We start from the raw sequence: 21,807 nt of genomic DNA on the forward strand, positions 1-21,807 counted from the left end.
CAAAATGTGGATTCCAGGAGACTGCTTAACCCTTTGCGTACCGCAGAAGCACAATAACACACATTATGAGTTAATGTGCTGAAGAATGGATTAAGTATGCATATCCATCCAAGCTCTTCCTGCAACTAAAGCGATTGGAGTTGGATCTTCGTAAAAAATAGTGATGTGAGGGTAATTTTTACAAGAACTTTTTGACATTTTCCTTGTCAATTGTTTTCTGCCCACAGGTAGAATGGATCAGTGTCTAAAGAAGTAGCTTTATATGATATACAATCTAATATTTAGCAAAGAATTCAAAAAAGCCTTTAAACATGTAAGATCAGTTTATTGCAGCCGATCTCTTAGCCGCTATATCCCTGTATTGTTTATACTGTTGTGTATTTGCATAGAAGCCAAACATGTATGCATCTCCCAGACCTTCATATTATTTAACCCCTTAATGACAAAGCCTGTACATGTACGGGCTCAAAATGCATTGTTTTCAATGGGTTTAGGGACCGCCCATTGTCCTTAAGGGGTTAAAAGGTTAAATATTAAGTGCAAAGTAGCATATTCAATCTGCATTATTCTATGCACTAATTAACCTCAGAATTATTTCTTCAGTTCCAAGAAATAGATTAACTGGTAACTGATTTAATCCCCAACTCTGCTCAACTAACATACTAAAACCTTTTCCCCAAATTCTAGGAGACATAGATTGCATAGTTATATTCCTGTTATTGTTTCATTGTTTTCTATGTCTTTTAGTGCATACAGGCTCCTTTTTTACGACATCTCTAATTGAAAGTATACACACAAATTAAATAGAATGAAACTATTGGGAATCAGCACCTCTGGAGGAAACTGCGCATTAAAAAGGCTTAGCATGAAAGCAAAACTTCAAAGATTAAAAGAAAACAGACATGTCCCAGATGCATAAATCATAGCGATTCAGAGCTACAAACACAATGACAGCCTACTTGTACCTGACCGTTAGTAAAGAAAATAATAATGTATAATAATCAATGCTCCAGTACTGTCAGGTCCCCGGCACATAGGATTTCATCTATTGCAATGTCGTGTTCGGTTACGGGAATGGAATCGCAAACTTGCTCTTGGAACGACAGGGCAACGGTGTAAGGTTTGCTATCCAGCTGACTTCTGTAACGTTCAAAGAAGGTATCGTAGTATCCTTTCCCTCGTCCCAAGCGATTACCTTCCTTGTCAAATCCCAGTCCTGGTACTAGCACAAGATCCAGTCCTCCTGCAATACATATTGTAGATCAGAGTGTTATATATATATATATATATATATATCACGGTTTAAGGTCCCCCTCTTAATTCATAATGCACCTTACTTATAGATGCGTCACTCTGCCTCCTGATATGCTTTAGGCCCCCAGATATGCCACTCTGCCCCTCCAACTTACCAATGCATCCCCAGAATCCCTGGTGTCTAGCGGGGGCAGTCGTAGACAACCTCTGCTGCTGCTCGCCACTTCCGCCGGGGCTTCTATGTCTGCGCTCCGTCATACAAGCCCTGGTTGAAGTGCCGGCAGCAGCAGAAGTCGCAGAAGTTCACCGGCTGCCAGAGAGGAGGATACAGGTCTCCTGCAGCACTGCAGGGGAGCCTCATCTTTGGCAGCCGGTGAACGTCTGCGTGATGTGCTCAAACAACTTCTGCTGCTGCTGGCCGGTACTTCCGCTGGGGTTTCTATGGTGGAGAACCGGAGTTGCACCAGCTGCCAAACAGCAGAATCCAGGTCCCCCTGCAGCGCTGTGGGGATTTGGATCCTAACCCTGCTGCTTACCCAGAGCAGGGCTAAATGCCTGAAATGGCATCCCTGCGCTAAACCCCGATTATAGACCGCACCCCCACTTTAAAGACTTAGTGCGGCCTATAATCGGGCAAAAACGGTATATTATATATATATATATATATATATATATATAGTAGGGTGCTTCAATTATTCCAGCAAACATACATCTACAAAATTCTAATACAAGGATCCAGGATCTGCTTCCACAAACACGGGTGGGGGACATAATGAAGTTAATTCAAGAACCTCTTTTTTTGGCGGTGTATTTCAGAAATACTTATCTTCTCACCAGTGGACAGAGCGTCCTCTCTGCCGTCAGTGTCCCCAGGCTGGCGAATGTTCCATGACGTTACAGGTAACTGCTGAATTTCCTCTTTTGAACGAAGCCTCACCATATCCATGTGGTTACTTCTGGGCAGGTAACGTGGAATGAAGCATGCTTTTCCTTGTTGGAAAATATCATTTAGGATGTCCCCAGTCTGAATTTCATCAGACATGTTCAGAAAAACAGCAACACGTTGAGCTGCCTTATAGCGACTGTGAGAGAGTAACTGGAAGAACATTTCACCATTATTAACATGGCACAGGTAAGGGTTAAGTATTACAGTATCAGTGCTAATATGTTAATATCCTTATAACATATGGAGAGTTTATATCCGGATCAAATGCTGAACACGCAACTTCTAATGTCACTGCTGTGACATTTTAATTCCAGAATCGATGACATTTAGTTGGCCAATATCCCTGGATGTACGGCAAAGCCTGGTTTATCATATAAGAGAAACCTGCTTGGGTTATAAGTGCGGGATATATGGACACTGGGGTCTCAACAGACCCACTGGGGTATTACTCTCAAGCAAGCCATCGCTGGAGCTGGCTGGTGGTGAGAAGCCGCGCATGGACAGCGGGGAGGGAAAGAAAGCAAAAGGGAATCCACCAATGCATTAACCATTACTTTAACGGTGACAGCTATAATCTCTTAAAGTGCATTGGGTGGCTGAAATGTATTTTTAACTAAAAAGGAACATTTGCATAATGGTGGGAAAAAAAAAAGTTAATTTTAAAAAGTGTGGTGATCTAACATGACAGTATGCGGCAACATATAATAGGGTTATAATATAGTGTGGATGTGTATATATATTATAAATTATACACCATAAGATACAAATAAATCTTTATAGCAACAAATGATCTGCAGGAGAGAATTTTAATGCAAAGGGCCTCTATAATATGAAGCCAAAGAATAATAATCCATTTCAGTATAGCTCATAGTCCTTGGAAAGGACTTACAGTTTATTACCGTCATTTGTTGCCTGCTGCACGTCACACACAGGCACTGCGTCTAGGTCATTTACCGTTTTCCACCATGAAATACACCCGAGGGCCGGATTAGATTGAGAAAAACAATGAGGTTTCTCTGACTTCAGACTTGACCTTTCTATCATCGGTTCTTTTCAGTCCCACCCTGGTGGAAATCCCTATTCAGTTACCGGTTCTGAATGCTTCCTGGAAGCAGATCCATAATCTCCGGGGTTTATTGCCCCCCCCCCCGGTTCATTGTACTTTGGGGACTTCATTATGCATTCTTAAGGACAATTCTTCCATTCTCCCCTGCACAATGCATAACTCAGTTTGTTACATGATATTTATAAAACCTTAGCCCTACTTCCAGGAGGAACTTGCCAGGGTTGGCCCTCAGAATAGAGTTAAGTGGGTAAATTGGAACCGTAACTCCTACAATTCCTTCTTCGCTAAAGATACCCCATAGTCTCAGAGACCCCTAAAACATTCACTAAATTAATTCCAAGTGAGCCACCCGTTTCTAATAATTCGGACACTCTTTTCCCATGTTATCATCAGTCTGGTGGTCCTCAATGTAATGCCCAAGCCAGTATAGTAAGTGCCTTTGGCTCTTTCTATCAATATATCCATCCTTTCATGTCTCTCGTATTCATTCCATCTTTGTAAAATAGTTTATAAAGAGGATACTCAGGTGGAATAATAGGTCGGCACTGAAAAACCCAACTTTTTAATACCGATCCAGATGCATCCAGAAGGGCCAGCCCTGACATTCCTCCCTGTAAGTTGGACTTAGCTCTCCCTGCATAATGTAAAGGTTAACGGAATGATGTCCTCATGAAAGGGCCTGAAATTGGAGTCATTAATTAACATGATCGCATCATGATGTCTGAAAAGGCCATGATGGATATGCTGAGTAACTGCTGCGTCTGTATGTGTAGGCATGTGGAGAACATGTTCACACGCTTCCAGTGAGGTCTATTCACTAAAGGGAACGTTGACAGGAGAGCTGGGTTCCAATTTACATTATGAAGGTCCAACGACAATGACCATCTGTAGCAGGAAGAGTGTGGTTGGTCCTGTATAATGTATAGTTAAATCAGTGAGCTTTCGTTAGTCACCCCGCCTGTTGACTTATAGATTATACAGGGCTAGCTCAGCCCCCCACACTGAAAGGACTTAGAAGTGAGGAAGCTGAAGCCACACTGAATAAACCAAATGCTTCTCCCCAGGCGGTTGGGCGCCCTGTAGTGTCACTGGCTTGGGGGTAGCCTGCGCCCACAGAGTGTAAGGAGTAACAGCTCCTCATACTTTTGTTATAGAAAGGGACACCGCCATGACATCACCGACTAGAGGAATACATCAGGCATGACATCAGGAGACCCTAAAAGGCATAGCAGCTGTAGCTTAACTACAGTTATCAGGATTTGCTGCTCTCTGGCTCAGAGTCATGAGAGTTGCAGTACAGCAACAGCCATGGGACACTATATTGGGTAACCCTAAAAATACGGGAAAACTAGGGATAAGGAAATCACCGGATAGACTTCATTAAAAAGCGGAAATACTAACAGGTACAAAGTCATATCGGTAAGTAAATGACTCACGGCGGTTACACAGTACTGGGGATACGGTACCGCCGCGCATAACACAGCAACACGTAAGGTTAACGCTGCAGGGGCTTTCCCTTACTTAAGATGGACGCAGCATGATCATTGTAGCATTAGCACGGTAACATGGAAGCGCCAGCGGGCCGGACACACCTTGCGAGTTACAGCCTGGGATTGCCTCGCTTTCTCTACTTCGCTTAAAGCGGCGATGCGCTGTTTTAGTTGAGCCCTGAGCGCACGTTTAGCAGCCTGCAGAGACGCCATGACAACTTTAGGCTCTCACGTGACTTAACTACGTCATCACTCCTAACCCCACCCACACGGCCGTAAAAACCTGCCGGTCTAACGGAACGGAGATGGCTTCGCAGACGTTGATACCACGCACGGCCTGAGCAGCACTAACACCAGGGGGAGACACGGTATCGTGTTAACAGACGAGGCAGGTAGGGCGACTGCCACCAGGGGGAGACACGGTATCGTGTTAACAGACGAGGCAGGTAGGGGGACTGTCTGTGAGCGTTATATTCAAGAATACGCTCCGTGTTTAAAAAGTGAAAATATTAAATTCATTATTGGTTGTATGCTAATGCATTGTTACAGATTTAAACACATAAAACAGATGGACTTGCAGGAAACCACAGCACCCAGGTGTGAAAATTACCCCGGGGCCCACCAACTTCACATCTTTGCCCTAAAAAGCATGTGCGTGCATTTGCCCTCCTAACCTCCAAACAGCCTGTCTGTGCTACCTTTGCCCCCTGCTGGTCAGTGCCCCAAACAACTTATGTGTCATCTTTTCCCCGCCGTCCAACATACACTCTGGCACGCATATGTAAACACACTTACACACGCTTACTCATTAACACACATGTACACATTCATTCTAGCACACACATTACCTCTCACACCACTTATGCTAACACACACTCCATCTCAAATCACTTATTGCATTGACCAGTGAATCAGTTGCAATAATTGTTGGATTTCTGAAGAATACATATTTAAGCGCTCAATGTGCGTATTTCAATGTGCATTCTTCTCTGGTGGCGCTGTCAAGGACAGCAAACCGTCCCTTTAATCATACCTGAGCATTCCTGACACGTAATAGTTTTCATTAGATTGTTATTGGAACCATTTGGCTGCCATCACCAGCGAGTCACTGCAGTATAATATCTTTTAAAGGGTTATTAAAGAGTTTATGTTTACAGAATCTTATGTCGCCTCATTTGGAAAGTTGTAGGTATAGCCATACACCCTGTGAATGCATTAAAGCCTCTGTTATCCTAGTTAGTGCAGAATGACTGTTACCCATTGGCAGCGGTTGTCTTCCTTTACAGGTACAATTTCATTCTTTACCTGTATTCAGCCGGCAGGGGTGGGTCTGGATAGAGCCTCTCTGAACTGTCCATGGGAACCAATAGAGCCATGTTAGGATTAGATAGCACAGAGACTATTCTGCAATTATAAGCCCTCCCTGAACACCATTAACAAGGTAACTATGTGTTATGCTTAACCTTAGGTTCTTGCCAAAATCTGCAAAGATACACAAAAATACTAAAAGGATATTTTTTTCATTTTTTTAAATTAAGTAATCAGTAAAGGGTAAAGGGAATGGTATTATTATAACAATATTCTAAATCAATAAGAGATGCAGCAAGATGTTTTTGATTGGCTGAGCTCTGCTTTATCGGCCACCTTCAACCTTTAGGCCCGCAAAAGTCTTGGCATAAAATATGGGTCGTTGTTTATACGAATCATTTTGCTGCTTAATGAACCAATTAGAGAAAGGCATTGGTCCCAAAACTCTTCCTTCTGGCCATCACCACGGAATACGAGATCTTGGGACCCGCATAAGCATAGGTGACGTAGAGACAGATCATAAGTACATCCCGTAGCTCCTTCTTGGTGGTGAGTCTGGAGGAGATTACTTCTCTGCAGATCATAAATAAAAAAAAAAAAAAAAAAAAAATGATATTTGATGGTATCAAAAATCGGTCTGTCTGCCATTTTTGCGAGATAAAAGTTCTCTCCACGCTTTGTATCCAGGTGACCGGCTCCTCAGCTGTTAAAAATATCACACGAAAGCACCTCTGATGGATGAACCTGCCCAACCAGGTCAGCAGTTTGTTGGTAGCAATCTTCTCCAATGCCCAGTTAGATGGTATGCTGGGATCGGGCTCAGCTAATTGGCGGCTGATGTTTTGTTCATCCAGGTGCGCCTGGTTCAGGAAGATGGCTTCAGGGCACTGCTTTAAGGGCATGCCAGATGTTGAAGAGCGGGTCTTGTTGCCCTGGGCAGCCGTAAAAATAATATCTCCTCCTTCAAACACGTCCTCCTCACACAGCCTGGTCTCATTGCTGTTGATGGACATGGATGTCACAGTCCACATAATCCCAAAGAATTCAGGGTTTTGAAAATGTATCAAACTACCACAGGGTAAACGCTGTGAAATATGCTTGATGCACTTGCAACCTGTTTTTGTAACCCTGTTTCCAAGCCATTGTTCTCCTTGCTGATTATGACATCATTAGCTCTATATGAGCAGCAGGCATCATGGACACCAATGGCTTTAACTCTCATCACTGTTCTCAATAAATAAACTTTATAGAATACAATTAAAACACAATTTCATTTAACCACAATTTGCAGTATTAACATAAGGAGAATGTCAGCTCAAGGAGGGCTTTCTTCAGATACCATTTGATCATATCATTTAATTTCCTATAAAAAAAAAAACAAAACATAATAAAACATGATGAAAATTTTACAAAATCACTTTTTCTCACTTTTATTTGAAAAGTCTTTTAATCATCTACAAAAGTAAAAAATGAAAAGTATTTTTTCCATCCCAAGGTATTTCAAATGCTGGTATTTTAACCCATTACATGCACTAATTCTAATCACCAGCCTTTTTTGTATTTTTTCACACAAATTGTATTTCAGGTATGAGTTTATAATTCAGCAACATCTGACCAATATGTGATCAGCAACAATTTTTTTAATTAAGTAATCAGTAAAGGGTAAAGGAAATGGTATTATTATAACAATATTCTAAATCAATAAGAGATGCAGCAAGATGTTTTTGATTGGCTGAGCTCTGCCGAGTACAGTGATAACGCCTATGCATGGGTTTCTCGGGTTGTTTGGGAGGTAAAATGCCATATTTGGGAAGTGCACATTTTTTAACTTTGGAACTTTGACATATGGTCTTTCTGCCACCATGTCCTATTTGGGCCATTTTTGAAACTAGACACCCCAGGGTATTTCAAATGCTGGTATTTTAACCCTTTCCATGCACTATTTTTCCACCAGCCTTTGCCAAAATTTGTGGTGGTATGTTTTGTGGTTTTTTCCACACACATTGTACAGGTATGAATTTACCACTTCTGATATATGTCACAACCAAACAACAACCCAGTGTTTTTTTGCCCTATTTGGGACATCTTTACCCCATCAAATCATTATTTTTTTAAAAAAATTAGACATCCCTTGGGTATTTGAAATGCTAGTGTTTTAACTCTTTCCATGTTAGGATTTTTGGGAAGATACAGCAATAACTTTAGTACTTGCTTATAAAAGTAAACTTAAAAAAATATATATATTTTTTAATATTTTTGGACTTTTTTTTTTTTACATTTTGTTGGAACTGTATGGTTCCCCTGATGGTGAAATCACTGCATAATTATTTTTAAACGTTGCCGCATCGCACAGACGTTCACCGGCTGCCGGAGAGGAGGATCCAGGTCCCCTGCAGCGCTGTGTGGGATAAAAGATAAAGGAGGCTCCTTGGTATTAATGTGTACATTTATTAAAATCGACCTATTCTTGCTTTTCTCAGGCTCCTGCCATGTTTCCTATCATTCTGGAAGTCACACTTTTGCGTTGTAGTTCTGTTATGGAACCGTAACCATATTTCTAGGGTCATAACTCTGAAGATACTAGTTGCTGAGTCGCCTGTAAGATTTTATGGCGCCCACGACAGGGCATTTGGTATACTTTGGAGATGCCCTGTATAAATGCTGTTCCTGCCCCACTTATTTTATGATGTCTGACCAGGTTTCCAGATAAAATTTATGGCAGGGTCTGACCACAATTTCTTGTATTCATGAAAGATGCATTCTTAGCACTTAAACATAGGAATTTTGCATAAAGGGGCACCTTGGTGCAGCAGCGCCCCCGATTAAGGCGCCCCTGCCTGGAACTAAGACCGGCCCTGAATACCAATAACCTTAGAGGAGTAAAATTGTACTTCGTGTCCTGCCAATGAGAAAATAGTTTTGGCACGCAACATAAAAAAATGCCTCCTAGAGGTGGGGAAGGGTTTACTTACTAAAATAGACTGAACGTGGATTGTGATTGTAAGCTCCCAAGACCAGGGCCCTCTTCTCCTTCTATATCGTGTGTTAATATTAAAAGTTGTCTTTTTAAAATGTTTTTACTGAACAGCGCTACAGATTCCGTAATTGATAATGTAAGAGATTCATGTCTACCTTAGTGAATAACTGATCTGGTTGGAAAATGTCTGACCCCTTCTGCCCCAAGAAGGCCTCCTACCCCTTTCAAACACTAAACACACGTTATAGTATTGGAATCAATGCACTCACATTATACTAGAATCACTATTCAGTCAGTATTGGCAATGGCTAAGAGTAACGCAGCGCCCTGGATCCTTATATTAGACACGGTTACAGGAAACAGCATTTTTTTTTTTGTATCGTAATCTCATGACCGTGCCTGGCACTACTACAGGTGATTAGTCACGTGACTAGCTCCTGCCCTCTGAATCTCAAAATGTACCGCACACGCGTGACGTCACGCACCCATAACGAAACCCCCCAGCACACCACCGCCTTCCAATAACCAATAGCCTGGAATGATTAAAGGGGAGGAGCCGGAAGTAATGCAGGAAACTTGCCATCGACGGAAGTAAGAGTAAGAAACCGGAAGTTTGAGAGAAGGAAGTGTCTGACACCGGTAGATTGTTGACCGTAACCGAGAGGCAGGAGAGACGCAGGGGTGAAGCGGGACGCGTTCTTGAAAGCTTGATAACAAGCGGCAAATCGGTGGAGCCCCGTGAGAGCAGTTTCAGCTTCGCTGCCTGGAGGCCCTGAGTTAGGCGTCGGGTGACTAGCATTCGCCGCCGCCACCACCCGTAAACATTCGTGACTAGTCCCGTGTGAGCGCCCCGGACCCGCTGCTGGTGCGCACTCTCTGCTGTAGTTTGGGGTGAGTCCCTGTCAATGGCCTCTGTTCCAGTACAAGGGGATCTGACTCTGCCCTTTGTTGGCAGGAGAGACCGTGATTCTGTGTCTGTGTTTGGATTAGGGTATTAGAATGTACTGCTGGAAAACAGCCCTGCCAGTAGGAGTTAGTGACTAGCTTTTCACACAATTCCTTTAAAAATACTTTGGAAAAAAGCCTTCCTATCTAACCAAGTCCTGGGTTTATTTAAGGGCTTCCCTGCTTTTATTTATCATGCCCTGAATTCGAAGTGTCCATAATCCATACATTGCTATTTGTGTTCTAGTTAAAGTTCAGTTCCCCGAATAACTTTTCACGCTTTTCAAGTTTATCATGCTTCCAAAACACGACATGACTAATGTGCAGTCATTGTGCGGCTGATGTTGAGATCACTCATTCCTTGGGATTAAGGAAGCGGTGCCTCGATTTAATACAAAATAGGCAAAGCTGTCGCTGTCAGCCCAAAGTTTGTTAAACTTTTTCCAATCTCTGATTATTTTCAACTTATTTATAGTATAGTGAATCTTTTTCTTTTTAAAGAGAATTAAGAAACCCAAACTGTACTTTAAAAATGTTTCTAATACTACAGTTATAAAGCTGGGATTCTGTAAACAGAACTTGCTTGTTTTACACCTGTTTTTGTCTGGCATGTTTTTATACGCCCTGGAAACTTCTTTTTTTGGATGTGTCCGGAGTGTGTCCTTTATCCACTGACGTTTACATACATCAGCAAGTGGATACTTTGCCTTTTTATGTTATGTTTTTGTTTTTTTTGCAGCATCTGAAACCATAGCAAATTCTTTTCATTTTGTGGACAGAAGAGACAGAGGAGATTTAATGAAAATATTGAAATACTTAAAAGTGATGGAACCAAAACATTCCTCTTGTACTTTGTACAAGCATTTCTATTTTTGAAATAGAGGTCATAATCTAAAACTGAGGGTCATGTGTTTAGGTGTACTGCAAGAAAGTTTTATTTTACGCAGAGGGTGGTAGATACATGGAACAGCCTCCCAACAGAAGTGTTAGCTTGCTACAGTAAGGGGATTAAAACATGTGTGGAATAGGCATAAAGCTATCCTGAGGCTTTTGAGTTTTTATATCCGGAAAGCAGGCAGACTAGATGGGCTGAATGGTCCTGTTTCTGTCTGCCATGTATCTAGTAACATTATTCTCTGATGTAGAATGGGATTTTTTTTTTTACTGTGGCTGTAAACTGTATTTTAACCCCTTCACGACAAAGCCTGGACAGGCTCACAATGCATTGTCATTAATGGGTTTAAGGACATCTCGTTGTCTATAAGGGGTTAACAAGCTTTAGTTTTGACTTTATAATATATACACATTTTTTTAACTAGCTTTTGGATGGTTCTCATAATACCAATTCTGTTACACATACTAATAACGAGTAAACAAGTTTCTATAGTTTTCTAGATTATATGCTTTGCTTTGTACAGAACCTGGTATGAATGCTGTTTGGAGTGGTTGCTAGAATGACTAACATTGTACAGTACAGTATTGGTACTAAGGACATTAGAACTGTCCTCATTGGGATACATGGCGGCCCATAGTGTGTCCGCAGCCAAAAAATATGTGTGTGATTAAAAACCATTGGCCATTTTTAGGTGCTCTAGCGCGGTTATCTTGTAATAGGCAACAATCCTGGCAATTTATCCTTCTGCCTTGTGGTAAACAATAGAATGACTGGGTCTTAAGCACTCACTAATGTAAGTCTGTGTAGGATCAGGTTTCATTAGCATTGCCATAAAGAATTAATAATGGGCATGGATACCCCCCCTCCCCCAAATATCACACTGTGGCAGCCTCCAGATCTGCAAATGAAGTTTACCGGCGCAAAATCACTTTAAACGAGATTTTTGTCAATTCTTGGCACTGGATTTTATGCCCATGGAGAAAAATATTGTTTTCTATGTAGCTTCTCCTTTAAATTGCTCCAAAGTAGCGGAAACGCCAAATAACTCTGCCCGTGATATTCTCTCTAAGCTGCGATGCTTCTCCCTGCCTCCCGAGGCCTGTTAATCAAGCTTGCATGATGGGTCACTACTGGAACCTTTTTCAGATGATAATCTGTCTGTTTTAAAAATCACAACAAATGTTGAACTGAAATGGGAGGTTTTGGAGCATACAGACAAGACAGAAAGGGCCTTATTGTGTGAATATTTTGCCGTACCAAGTAGGTATGAGCTTCGCTAAGTGTATTGTCGCTGTACACAATAGCGCTCAGTTCTGGTTTACATTGAGAAACTGATTTCATTGGATACCCTCCTCCCTGGTTCCTAAATCGCTAAATGTATATGTATCTGTATACATCCCTGGCTAGAGTGGGCCTATAGCAGCAATGTATACTGAACTCCCTAAGTCGTATTGGGAACTGGTCTCTGTGTAAATAAAGTCATAAGACAAGCAACGTCTTCCAGAACCAGCCTCCCGTCTCTGTGCGTGATGATAGACATGCGGTTTATAAAATGTTTCAGCGCAGAAGACTCTACAAAACAACAACCCGATCTCTTATTGGCAGGAACGTATTGTACCCATGCACCGTTGTATCGAGGGGTTGTTTAAAAGACTCATTCTTACGGTAACGTCAGGAACAGAGTGGGTTATTTTTCTGCTCTCCTGGCAAAACTCCTTGAGCCTTCTTTTCACAATGTTGACTGGTTCTTGGCAACATGCCAGAGAGAAGCAGCGTGTTACCCCTGCGAGAGTGTTATTGCATTCACAGCATTATATTATTGTCACTGGTTGGATTATGTATGTAAACATTGCTACGGAATTTATGGTAAGTGTGCCATGTAGAAAACTGCTCTTACTTCAGGGCAATACCGAGTTCATTGGATTGCCTTTAATGGAGATCCATGATGTCCCTTCATATATTATAATCTCTGTACAAATATAGAACTTCATGAATACATCTAAAAGGAAGATCAGCGAGACCAGGTTTATTTTTGTTTGTTTTTTTGAGAAAATGCTTTCAATTAGTTGAATATATATATATATATATATATATATATAAATATAAATAAAAATGTTTTATTACTGATCACAATATAAATATGTGCACTACTAATCAGTATTGTATATTTGTAGGATCAGGGTACAACTTTAGATTTATGAAGACCTCTGCAAGTAACTTTCTCTGATTAAAACATTATAAGCAACACCCTGTATTTTCTTTCTTTCTTCTAGAAACTAAAGGGCCCAAAGCTTGCCTGGGTCTTATCTTGCCAGTATCAAGTGGAATCATTTTTTTCTTACTTTCTTAACCCCTTCACGATGCTCACAATGTGTTGTCCTTAATGGGTTTCAGGACAACTCATTGTCCTTAAGGAGTTAATTGTTTTTGAATGCAAACCAGAGGAATCGTGTAGCTCTTAGATGTAATTAAGGATACAGAAGAGGTCCCAAAGGATAACCGTCCAATTATGTGGAATGCCAGATGCTATGCAGGAGTTAGAGATACAATGCTAAAATAACATGAATTCTCCTTGCTTGCTTGCTAAAAATTACACATAACTAGTGATGTGATCTCTGACCTTTATACACTAAACTATTTCACAACAGGTTATATGTGAAGAAATGGCAAGATAAGCTTTAGCAGCGAAACAACCCTTATAGTTCCAGGCTCACTTTGCTAGTTTTCAGCTAACATAATAAGACATCATACGGGGCAGGTGTTGAGGGTGGTTTGGGCAGGTCGTTGCCTTTTGTATTTGTTGCATGAATAAGCTGCAGGCAAGACTTGAATGGACATGGTCTGCTGGGTATCTCCATAAACAGACTCTTCGGCAAGCTAGCATTCCCTAATCGCAGCCTAGGCATATTCAGTAACACCAAGTGAGCAAATAATCTTTGATGTGCAGGTAGGATGATTGCAGATATTTAAACCTTACGAGAAAATGTGTTCAGTAGGAGCAGAGCTTGTTACTGTGAACTTGATGTGACTTGACATGTGTCATATTTGCAGTTGTGTGGTTGAAGACTATGGCGCAGGAGACAAACCATAGTCAGGCACCTCTTCTTTGTTCTACTGGCTGTGGCTTTTATGGGAATCCCCGTACCAATGGGCTTTGTTCTGTGTGCTACAAGGAACATCTACAGAGGCAGAACAGCAGTGGTGGGAGGAACAGCCCCCCAGGTAATACAGATTTCATTGTAAGCATTTGGGTTATGATGATTGAGTGCTTGGTGCATGCCCGCCATGTAGTTTGATCGCTTTTAGTTGGCTGGTGCTAGAATGAGATGCTGTAAAGTCGCACCTATAAAGGGTCTTTGAGACATGTAGATTTTTAAACATGTTTATCTACTAAAAAAAAAAAAAACTTTCTGACCAGTGTGACTTTTTTTAATATATATAGTTGTATCAGTTGGAAGTGGGGTTGAAGTGTCCTCCACGCAGCATGCAGTCAGTTCTCAGGCAGATGATGGTGCAGCAGATACTGTGCTCCCCCAAAACACACAAGCCAGGTAAGCATTTAGGGGTTACTCTTGCTTTTCTCAAAAATAAAATGCTTTGTATCAACAATGTGTTGCCTTTTTTCCTCAGTAATACAGGGCAAGGCCTTTTTCATAAATTTTTCCCCACTTTTGTTTCTCAGCTCAACATCACTCTTGGAACCTGTCTCATCTTCACAAGATGAAAATGCAGAGAGCAGAACTGCAGAAACAAGAGAGGCACCAGGTGAGAGACAGATCGTTTTTCTTGTTAGCAGTCCATGTTTATAGTCCAGTTATTTTAGGCTATATTGCATGCATCTTGAAAAGTGATGGGCGTTAGCCATCATGTAGGTTTCTAGTGGCTTTTGAACATCATCTCCCACAGCCCCTTGCTACCAAGGCTTTGTGTGAGATGAAGTTTTGGAACCATTTGTGAGCTGCAGGGTTTTGTGTTATGATGTAGGGAATACCAATGAAGGACTGATTCTTCCCAGATGACATACGTCATGGGCAAACGGAGTGTACGCACTCGTTCGGTATTGGTAGATTGTAGTGGGGAGAGTTTCTTGTAGGGAACAGCATGAATGAGGAAGGGGGTTGGTCTTGCCTTCTGTTTAAGGCTTTTGGGGTTCACTCCAGTGGCTACTGGAAGAGTTTTGGAACTAGTTGTAGATGTTACTATTGGATGTTCCAGATTGCACTGGCAGGTTCTCAGACAAGGGGTTCAGTTTTTCAAGCATAGAAAAGGGGGAGTCTCAGCGCAGTGTTTTGGAAGAAGGCTCAAGAAGGGGAAAAAGGAAACATAATGAAACAGATCTGACGTTAGACAGTGCTAATGGTAAGTGACAGTCTTATTTGCATGTGGGGATTTAAAATTACTCTGTGACAGGCACGGAATAGGGAGCCACTTACACAATTTCTGCGTCTTTTTTTTTTTCTTTTCCCTTTTCATTCTCCAGCTGCAGCATCAGACAGTCCACAGAACACTGCTGAAGAACAAGAACGCTCTCCTGACAAAGCTAAGCTGAAGAAGAACCGTTGCTTTATGTGTCGTAAGAAGATTGGACTCACTGGTTTGTGTCAAATTTAATTCTCGGTAAAAGTACAGGAACCCAGTTGCATACCTTTAGGATTTGTGTTGCCGTCCATATAAAATATGTGCTGGACTGCAGTTTGTGCCTTTTGTTGTAAATATGATGTGAGCCAGGATTGGAGGAAATAAGCTATTTACTTCCAGACACTTTTGTTATATTGGTGTTCGTTAAAATGCACGATTCAGTGCAATTTTTTATAAACCAGTGACATCCTACCACTTTTCCTTTATGTTTTGAGTTTTTAGTGTAGATTTGATGATTGTTCTAGATATTAATCAGCTCACCATGCAAATGAAAGCAATGTGCCATCCAAACGTCAGCATCAGCCACACACAAAAAAAAAGCACATAAAAAAAAAAAAAAAAAAAAAAAAATCATTCACGTTGGATTCCTCTCCACCGGAAGTAGGATGGAGTTGCTAGAATAATTTTATAATTCGGATAGATTTTATTTAACTACATGCTCTTTACTCTGATCTTCTGGCACAAGACCTCTTGTTCCCATTTCAGTTGCCTTCCCCATCTCATCAGTTGCTGTAATGCTGGCGTTGATACCTTTTCTCACTTAGTTTTTTTGGCTTGCAGGGTTTGAATGCCGATGTGGGAATGTATTCTGCGGGACACATCGCTATTCTGACGTTCACAATTGCTCATTTGACTACAAAGCTGATGCCGCTGAAAAGATCAGGAAAGAAAACCCGGTTGTGGTTGGAGAAAAGATCCAGAAAATTTGAGTTCCCTGAGAAGGCTCGTGTCCCTGTGCTGTGGCAGATGGGTTATTTTGGGATACAATCTTTCAGCCCATCTAGTTTGTTCTTTCTCCGGCACCAGGGACATAGGCTTCCTTTTTTGTTTTAGTTTGAATTTCTCCTTTCTTACTTCAGCTTTCCTGAATCCTTATGATCGAAAAAAAAAAAAAAGGATTAAAAAAAAAAACAACAAAACCCAGATGGACTCGAGTAAAATTTCTAATAGCATCTACAGTTTTTTCCCCATCCTTTGAGGACACTTAGATTTTTTTTTCTATTTTTTTTTTTTTTTTTTTCAGAGGGAAGGAGGATGTGACAGGAGTTTATTACCCTCCCCGGAATAGCTTTGTTTCCGGGTGTAAATACACCTGCATTCAATCTCCTGGCTCCTTTACCCACTCTATTTATCCTGAAGTAAATGGATCAATATTTTATTGGACCAATTTAATTATGTATGTTTGTGAGCTCTGGAGAAGTTCCCTTTTTCACGTGGGGCTAACTCTAGCAAGCTTTTGTTTTGCAACATTATGTGTGATTGTGTGGATGATTAAAGATTCTCTAACTATTAAAACTGTTGCATTTTAGTGTTGGTGACTAATTATGTTGGTCCGGATGAGAATATCATCATGATAGCGATTGTACTGATGGGTATGTAGGGGCGGTGAATCTGACCACCTTAACCTTTTCATCAGGGAATCATCTTGGTTAAATGCTGGTGTTGATTTGCTATAGTTCTTGCTCTAAGTATATAATGGTTGCAGTGCTGAATCCTCTGGGCTTAAAAATGGGGTCTAACTGGATGAATTTTGAGGACTGTATTATAATGATGGCGCCTTGAAACGTATCACAAATGTAAGACTGCTAAATCGGCATTGTAGCATTCACTGTCATCATAATCCGGCGGTCTACTGGATGCAGGTACAAAGGAATCTTTGCATTTCAAACAGCCAGACAGGGTACGGAGTGTCTGAATAACATATATGCTTTTTCATGGACAGACATTGCTTTGCATGGGATGCTGATGTGCCAGAGCTGCTTTACTATATATCTCAAATGAACCATTTCATTTGTACGTTTAAGTTAAATCTCTTGATTTTATCTGCTCTTCCTGGTTGTGCCCCATATTGTACAAAACAGCTGTCAGCGCTTCCTTCTAGGTTTTGCAAGTCTCTGTATTATGTGTATCGAGTTGTATTGGTATAGTCGGCGTAATGCTGTAACTACACCCCATGGCTCAGTAAAGCAGTCATGTTTGTAGAGGGAACCAAAACATTTTTGTGTGAGAAGCTGTGTGGTTTCTAAGATAATTGGGGCTTTCTGACATCACTAGAAAAGGAGAGGCATCACCTTTTCTTGGAAACTGCACATAATTCCTTGTTGTCCGCGCACGCACTCTCGACTGAGCCAGTCAGACAAGCTATAATGTTTGCCTTTAAAAAAAAATATATATATATTTTCATGAGCAGGTTCTTTGATCTCCATTCCAGTGAAATAGTTAAACAAAAAAATATCACACTGCTCTGTAGGATGTGGCACGCATTTGTTTCAACATTCTAGGTCCCAACCTACATCATGTCGCACACAGTGGAATTTCAGCTACCCCATCAAATCCATGAGGTTGTAGCCAGCATCATTGGGGAGTAGCGGAAGTTCCCAGAGAAAAGGATAAACATTTCAAGAAGGATGAAGTGTTTGTCGGCACTTTGCTAACTAGTTTACTGAGCTGTGGGCTCTCCCTGGATTGGGTGCCTCGATTGCAGAAGCCATAGGAATAATGGCTATTCTTTTGAATGATACTTCACATATTTATGATTTGGTGTCCTAAATTTGACAGACGGCCTGGCTAAAAGTGCTTGAAGTGGCGTCCATTGTATTCAGACCCAGCATTGTGGGATCTGGGTCGGTAAAGATGCCTCTGATGTAAGATATGTGGATGGATTTTTTATTTTTTTTAAATAACTTTTAATACACTGCTGCTATAGAGACGGCAATAATATCTAGCGTATCTGCTCTGATGCTGGTGACCAGTGAGTTGGGACTGAAGTCATGGGCTCCCAATAAGCCATCTAAAAGTCACCTATGTGATGCAATGAGGTTTTAAAACATAAGTGCCTAAAAAACAAGACAAAGCCAATCTTGTACTTGTCATTTACTTCTAACAACTATATAAAGAGTGGCGACTTCACACGTAAGTGTGTAGTATTATCAAACCATGCAATCTTTCTTTGGAGTATGAACGTGATTGAGCTGTATTTTAAAGACAGTAGTTATGTCTCATGTATTTCAAGGAAAGTTGGTTGGCTTTATCTCTTCTGGTTTTAATCAGTCCAAGGTGGCTTTAAGTGTCAAATACTTGATCTGCCAGGTAGGTAATATTTTACCAAGTGTCTGTACGTATGTGCATTTTGTGCGTTTCCCTTCAGCGTCTGGATGTATCGCTGTGTATCCCCATCCGTGGCTTATGAACCTGACCTTTGTACATTTTTTTTTTTTGACACCAAAGGAAGAAAAGTTTTGACTATTCCTTTTAAAGGTACTGGTCCACATTATTTGCAAGCCCTAGATTACAAACCAAATTCCTATCAGCAGTAGTAGTCCAAACCTATTGACAAGGCAATGTTCCATTGAAATATTACGTATTGTGATATCAAGGATAGTGAAAATTAAAATGGTATTAAAAACCTTGTATTTTTTATTCCTCTCAAAACTGTTTAGCAAACCTTAATTATTTTAACAGTAAGGTTTGTAAAATTCTCTTCTCAAGAGTGTAGCTTAATATACCGGGTTTATTTACCTGTCAGTGCTTGCTTTCTCCTGCCCTCTGTTCCTTGATGTAGTAACTGCACAAGCCAGTCTCCGACAGTACGGGGGGCCAGTTGTGTCCAAAGAGTGTCCTCAGGTTCTCATTGTTTATGATGTCTTACTGTTAGGCTTGATTTCTTGACAGTACAAAAAAAACCTCTGTGCCAATTTTAACATTAAAATTGACTATATGAAACTAGCAATTACATTAACCCCTTAATGAAGACTTTTTCTTGTAGTACATTTTTGCGGTCTTGCTGTTTAGCTGTAACTTTTTTTTTTTTTTTTTAGTGCACCCACGCATTATATATTGTTTTTTTCAGGACAAGGAGGGCTTCTTTAGATACTAATTCACTATATAAAAACATTTTTTTGTTTTTGTTTTTTTTACTCTGCAAAAGCTAATGAAAAAAACTGCTAAACAGGCTCTGATATCTGTCCTGAGTTTAGAAACTCCCAATGTTTTTTTTTTTGCACATCCAAAACCATTTTTTTCTTCAGATATGGTTATACTGCCCCTATTTCAAAAGAGGGACATCTTGGAAGCCAGCAAATTTACCCCCATTAAAGCATATATGCTTGGAAACTATACACCCTCAGGATATTTCAAATGCTACTATTTTAACTCTTTCCATGTACTAATTCTACCACCAGTCTTTGTCAAACTTTGCGGTAGTAATTTTTTTGTTTTGTTTCCCACACGCATTTTACTTGAAGCATGAATTTACAGCTCCTGGTATGCGTCACTGTCAAACACCTCAGTATGTGTTCAGCAACATTTCCCGAGTACAGTAATACCACCCATGCATGGGTTTGTTATGTTTGAGGGGTAATAGGCCACACTTGGGACATTTACAATTCAGTTTTTCAACTTGGAATTTTGATATGTTAAAATTCTGCCCCATGTCCTATTTGGGACATCTTTGAAGCTGGCAATTCAATTTACCCCCATCAAACCTTTTATATGTTAGAAAACTAGACGTCCCAGGGTATTTCAAATACTGGTATTTTAACCCTTTCCAGACACTAATTTTACTACCAGCCGTAGTCAAACTTTGTGGTAGTAATTTTTGGGGATTTTTTTTTTATTGGAATTTTGGCATGTTGAAAATTCTGCCCCATGTCCTATTTGGGAGATCATTGAACCCAGCCAATTCAATTTACCCCATGAAATCATATATTTTTGAAAAATAGACACCCCAGGGTATTTCAAATGCTGGTATTGTAACTTTCCATGCACACATTTTACCCCCAGCCTTTGTCAAAGTTTACCTGCTTTAGGTATGAATTTACAGTTTCTGGTATGTTACCCTAATGTGTTCAGCAACATCTCCTGTGTTCGGTACAGTAATACCCCTCTCACCCCATGCATGGGTTTGTTGGGGTAATTGGGATGTGTGCCTTTTTTTAAATCTGGACTTTTGTGAAGATATACCGCTAATTTTAGGACTTGCTCATTAAAACGTATATAAATATATATATATACATACACACACACACCTATCTATCTATAATTTGGTCTTTTTTTTTTTCATTATTTAGTTGAAACTGGATGGCTCCCCTGATGTCACATTTTTTTTGTTTTCATTGTGATTAGTTAGCTAGGATCCATTGACTTGCATGGTTGGATGCAGTACCCTCTGAACTTGTTAGATTTTCAATTGGCACCACCCTCTTGTGAGTGGCAGCAATGTCACTCACTGATGGTGCTTGTGGTTGCTCTTCCGAGCACTCATAAGGTGATCTGGGTTTGTGTTGCTGAATGCCTCAATATCAAGGCGTTTTAGCAATTAGGCTTAGGGAGTGATTGCTGATCACTTCCTAAGCTCTGTTTTAACCAGCTGCCATTTTTGTTGATAGGCAGCCATTATTTTTAGGGGGGGGCTTTCATCACAATGTCCTTAACTAACCTTAGTTGTGAGGCTTCCATGGATGCTGCAGATCGCAGCGAAAACAGCGCGGTTGCAGCAGTTTCAAAGCCGCTTGTACGGGCTTTGTCACGAATGCATTGCGAATCCGTACACTTGTTAAGACATACTGGTACAGAATGAGAGAAGGGCCTTGCTCTTGTTAGCTTACACTCTATTAGGAGGTTGAGGGGGGCTGAGACAGGAGGAAGGACTACTCAGGTGAGTATGATTTGATCTGTAGCTGGGGGAATGTAGAGAAGTCACACAGAGATCTTGAAAGTAGGGATAATGTGATTCATTTTCGGAATGCCGGTTGTAGGAATAAGTTAAATCAGTTGAAGAACCCAGTTGTTGGGAGAGTATTTGGAGATATCCTAGAAAGGACCAGCAGTTGAATCGTAAAGGATATGAGGAACCAGGGACTGGCATCTGGCCAGCAGATACTGGAAGGGTGTAAGAAAACCAGTGTGACAGAGGAGAATAGACTGAAGTAGTGATAGGCAGGAGAGACAGAACAAGTTGATGGGGACTCATAGACCTCATATCACAAAGGAATGCATTATTATTCTAGCAGGGAATGTCTGTGGAAAGGATACATTTGAGAGCTACTTTGCAGTTATAAGCAGTAGGATTTGGTAAGGGATGAAGAAGAGTGCAGAGTCATATGTAACTTCAAGGCAGCACACATGACTCAATTGTGTTTGCAGCCGTGATGAAGATATTGGCAAGTGTGGATAGGGACGATGTTAACATTCAGGTAATGAGATGCCCTCAAGAATGCCCAGGAGGCAGTGAGACGGCATAATGGTGAAATTGGAGTAAAGGGCCCCACTAATTTTGGTGAGAACTCT

General features: G+C 40.8%; 2 protein-coding genes across 4 annotated transcripts; one reads left to right on the forward strand and one right to left on the reverse strand.

The window, feature by feature from the left end:
• Positions 1-304: 304 nt before the first annotated feature.
• MTHFS (methenyltetrahydrofolate synthetase) lies at positions 305-5,006 on the reverse strand. Of its 2 annotated transcripts, none has more exons than XM_053462512.1 (3): positions 4,859-5,006; positions 2,089-2,350; positions 305-1,243 (listed from the first exon to the last, which is right to left on the reverse strand). In XM_053462512.1, exons 1-3 carry the CDS (start codon positions 4,967-4,969, stop codon positions 1,002-1,004), a joined length of 615 nt encoding a protein of 204 aa, XP_053318487.1. In that variant the 5' UTR covers positions 4,970-5,006; the 3' UTR covers positions 305-1,001. The 2 variants fall into 2 exon arrangements, with proteins under 2 accessions (XP_053318487.1, XP_053318488.1); XM_053462513.1 differs by having other exon boundaries at positions 4,788-4,925.
• A 4,613-nt stretch (positions 5,007-9,619) lies between these two features.
• On the forward strand, positions 9,620-16,815 carry ZFAND6 (zinc finger AN1-type containing 6). 2 transcript variants are annotated; one of them, XM_053462643.1, is made up of 7 exons: positions 9,620-9,932; positions 13,933-14,103; positions 14,324-14,432; positions 14,564-14,646; positions 15,097-15,240; positions 15,362-15,475; positions 16,081-16,815. In XM_053462643.1, exons 2-7 carry the CDS (start codon positions 13,950-13,952, stop codon positions 16,227-16,229), a joined length of 753 nt encoding a protein of 250 aa, XP_053318618.1. In that variant the 5' UTR covers positions 9,620-9,932; positions 13,933-13,949; the 3' UTR covers positions 16,230-16,815. The 2 variants fall into 2 exon arrangements, with proteins under 2 accessions (XP_053318618.1, XP_053318619.1); XM_053462644.1 differs by lacking the exon at positions 15,097-15,240 and having other exon boundaries at positions 9,622-9,932.
• Positions 16,816-21,807: the final 4,992 nt, after the last annotated feature.

The sequence above is a fragment of the Spea bombifrons genome, chromosome 4, assembly GCF_027358695.1.
Source record: "Spea bombifrons isolate aSpeBom1 chromosome 4, aSpeBom1.2.pri, whole genome shotgun sequence".
Lineage (NCBI taxonomy): Eukaryota > Metazoa > Chordata > Amphibia > Anura > Pelobatidae > Spea > Spea bombifrons.

Coding starts and splice junctions, on each gene's coding strand:
- MTHFS (XM_053462512.1), bottom strand. CDS start 4,969: ATGGCGTCTCTGCAGGCTGCTAAACGTGCGCTCAGGGCTCAACTAAAA. Junction 2,351..4,858: donor CCCAGGCTGTAACTCGCAAG/GTGTGTCCGGCC, acceptor ATGTTCTTCCAG/TTACTCTCTCACAGTCGCTA. Junction 1,244..2,088: donor AGAGGACGCTCTGTCCACTG/GTGAGAAGATAA, acceptor TATGTATTGCAG/GAGGACTGGATCTTGTGCTA.
- ZFAND6 (XM_053462643.1), top strand. CDS start 13,950: ATGGCGCAGGAGACAAACCATAGTCAGGCACCTCTTCTTTGTTCTACT. Junction 14,647..15,096: donor AGAAACAAGAGAGGCACCAG/GTGAGAGACAGA, acceptor TGGATGTTCCAG/ATTGCACTGGCAGGTTCTCA. Junction 15,476..16,080: donor TAAGAAGATTGGACTCACTG/GTTTGTGTCAAA, acceptor TTTGGCTTGCAG/GGTTTGAATGCCGATGTGGG.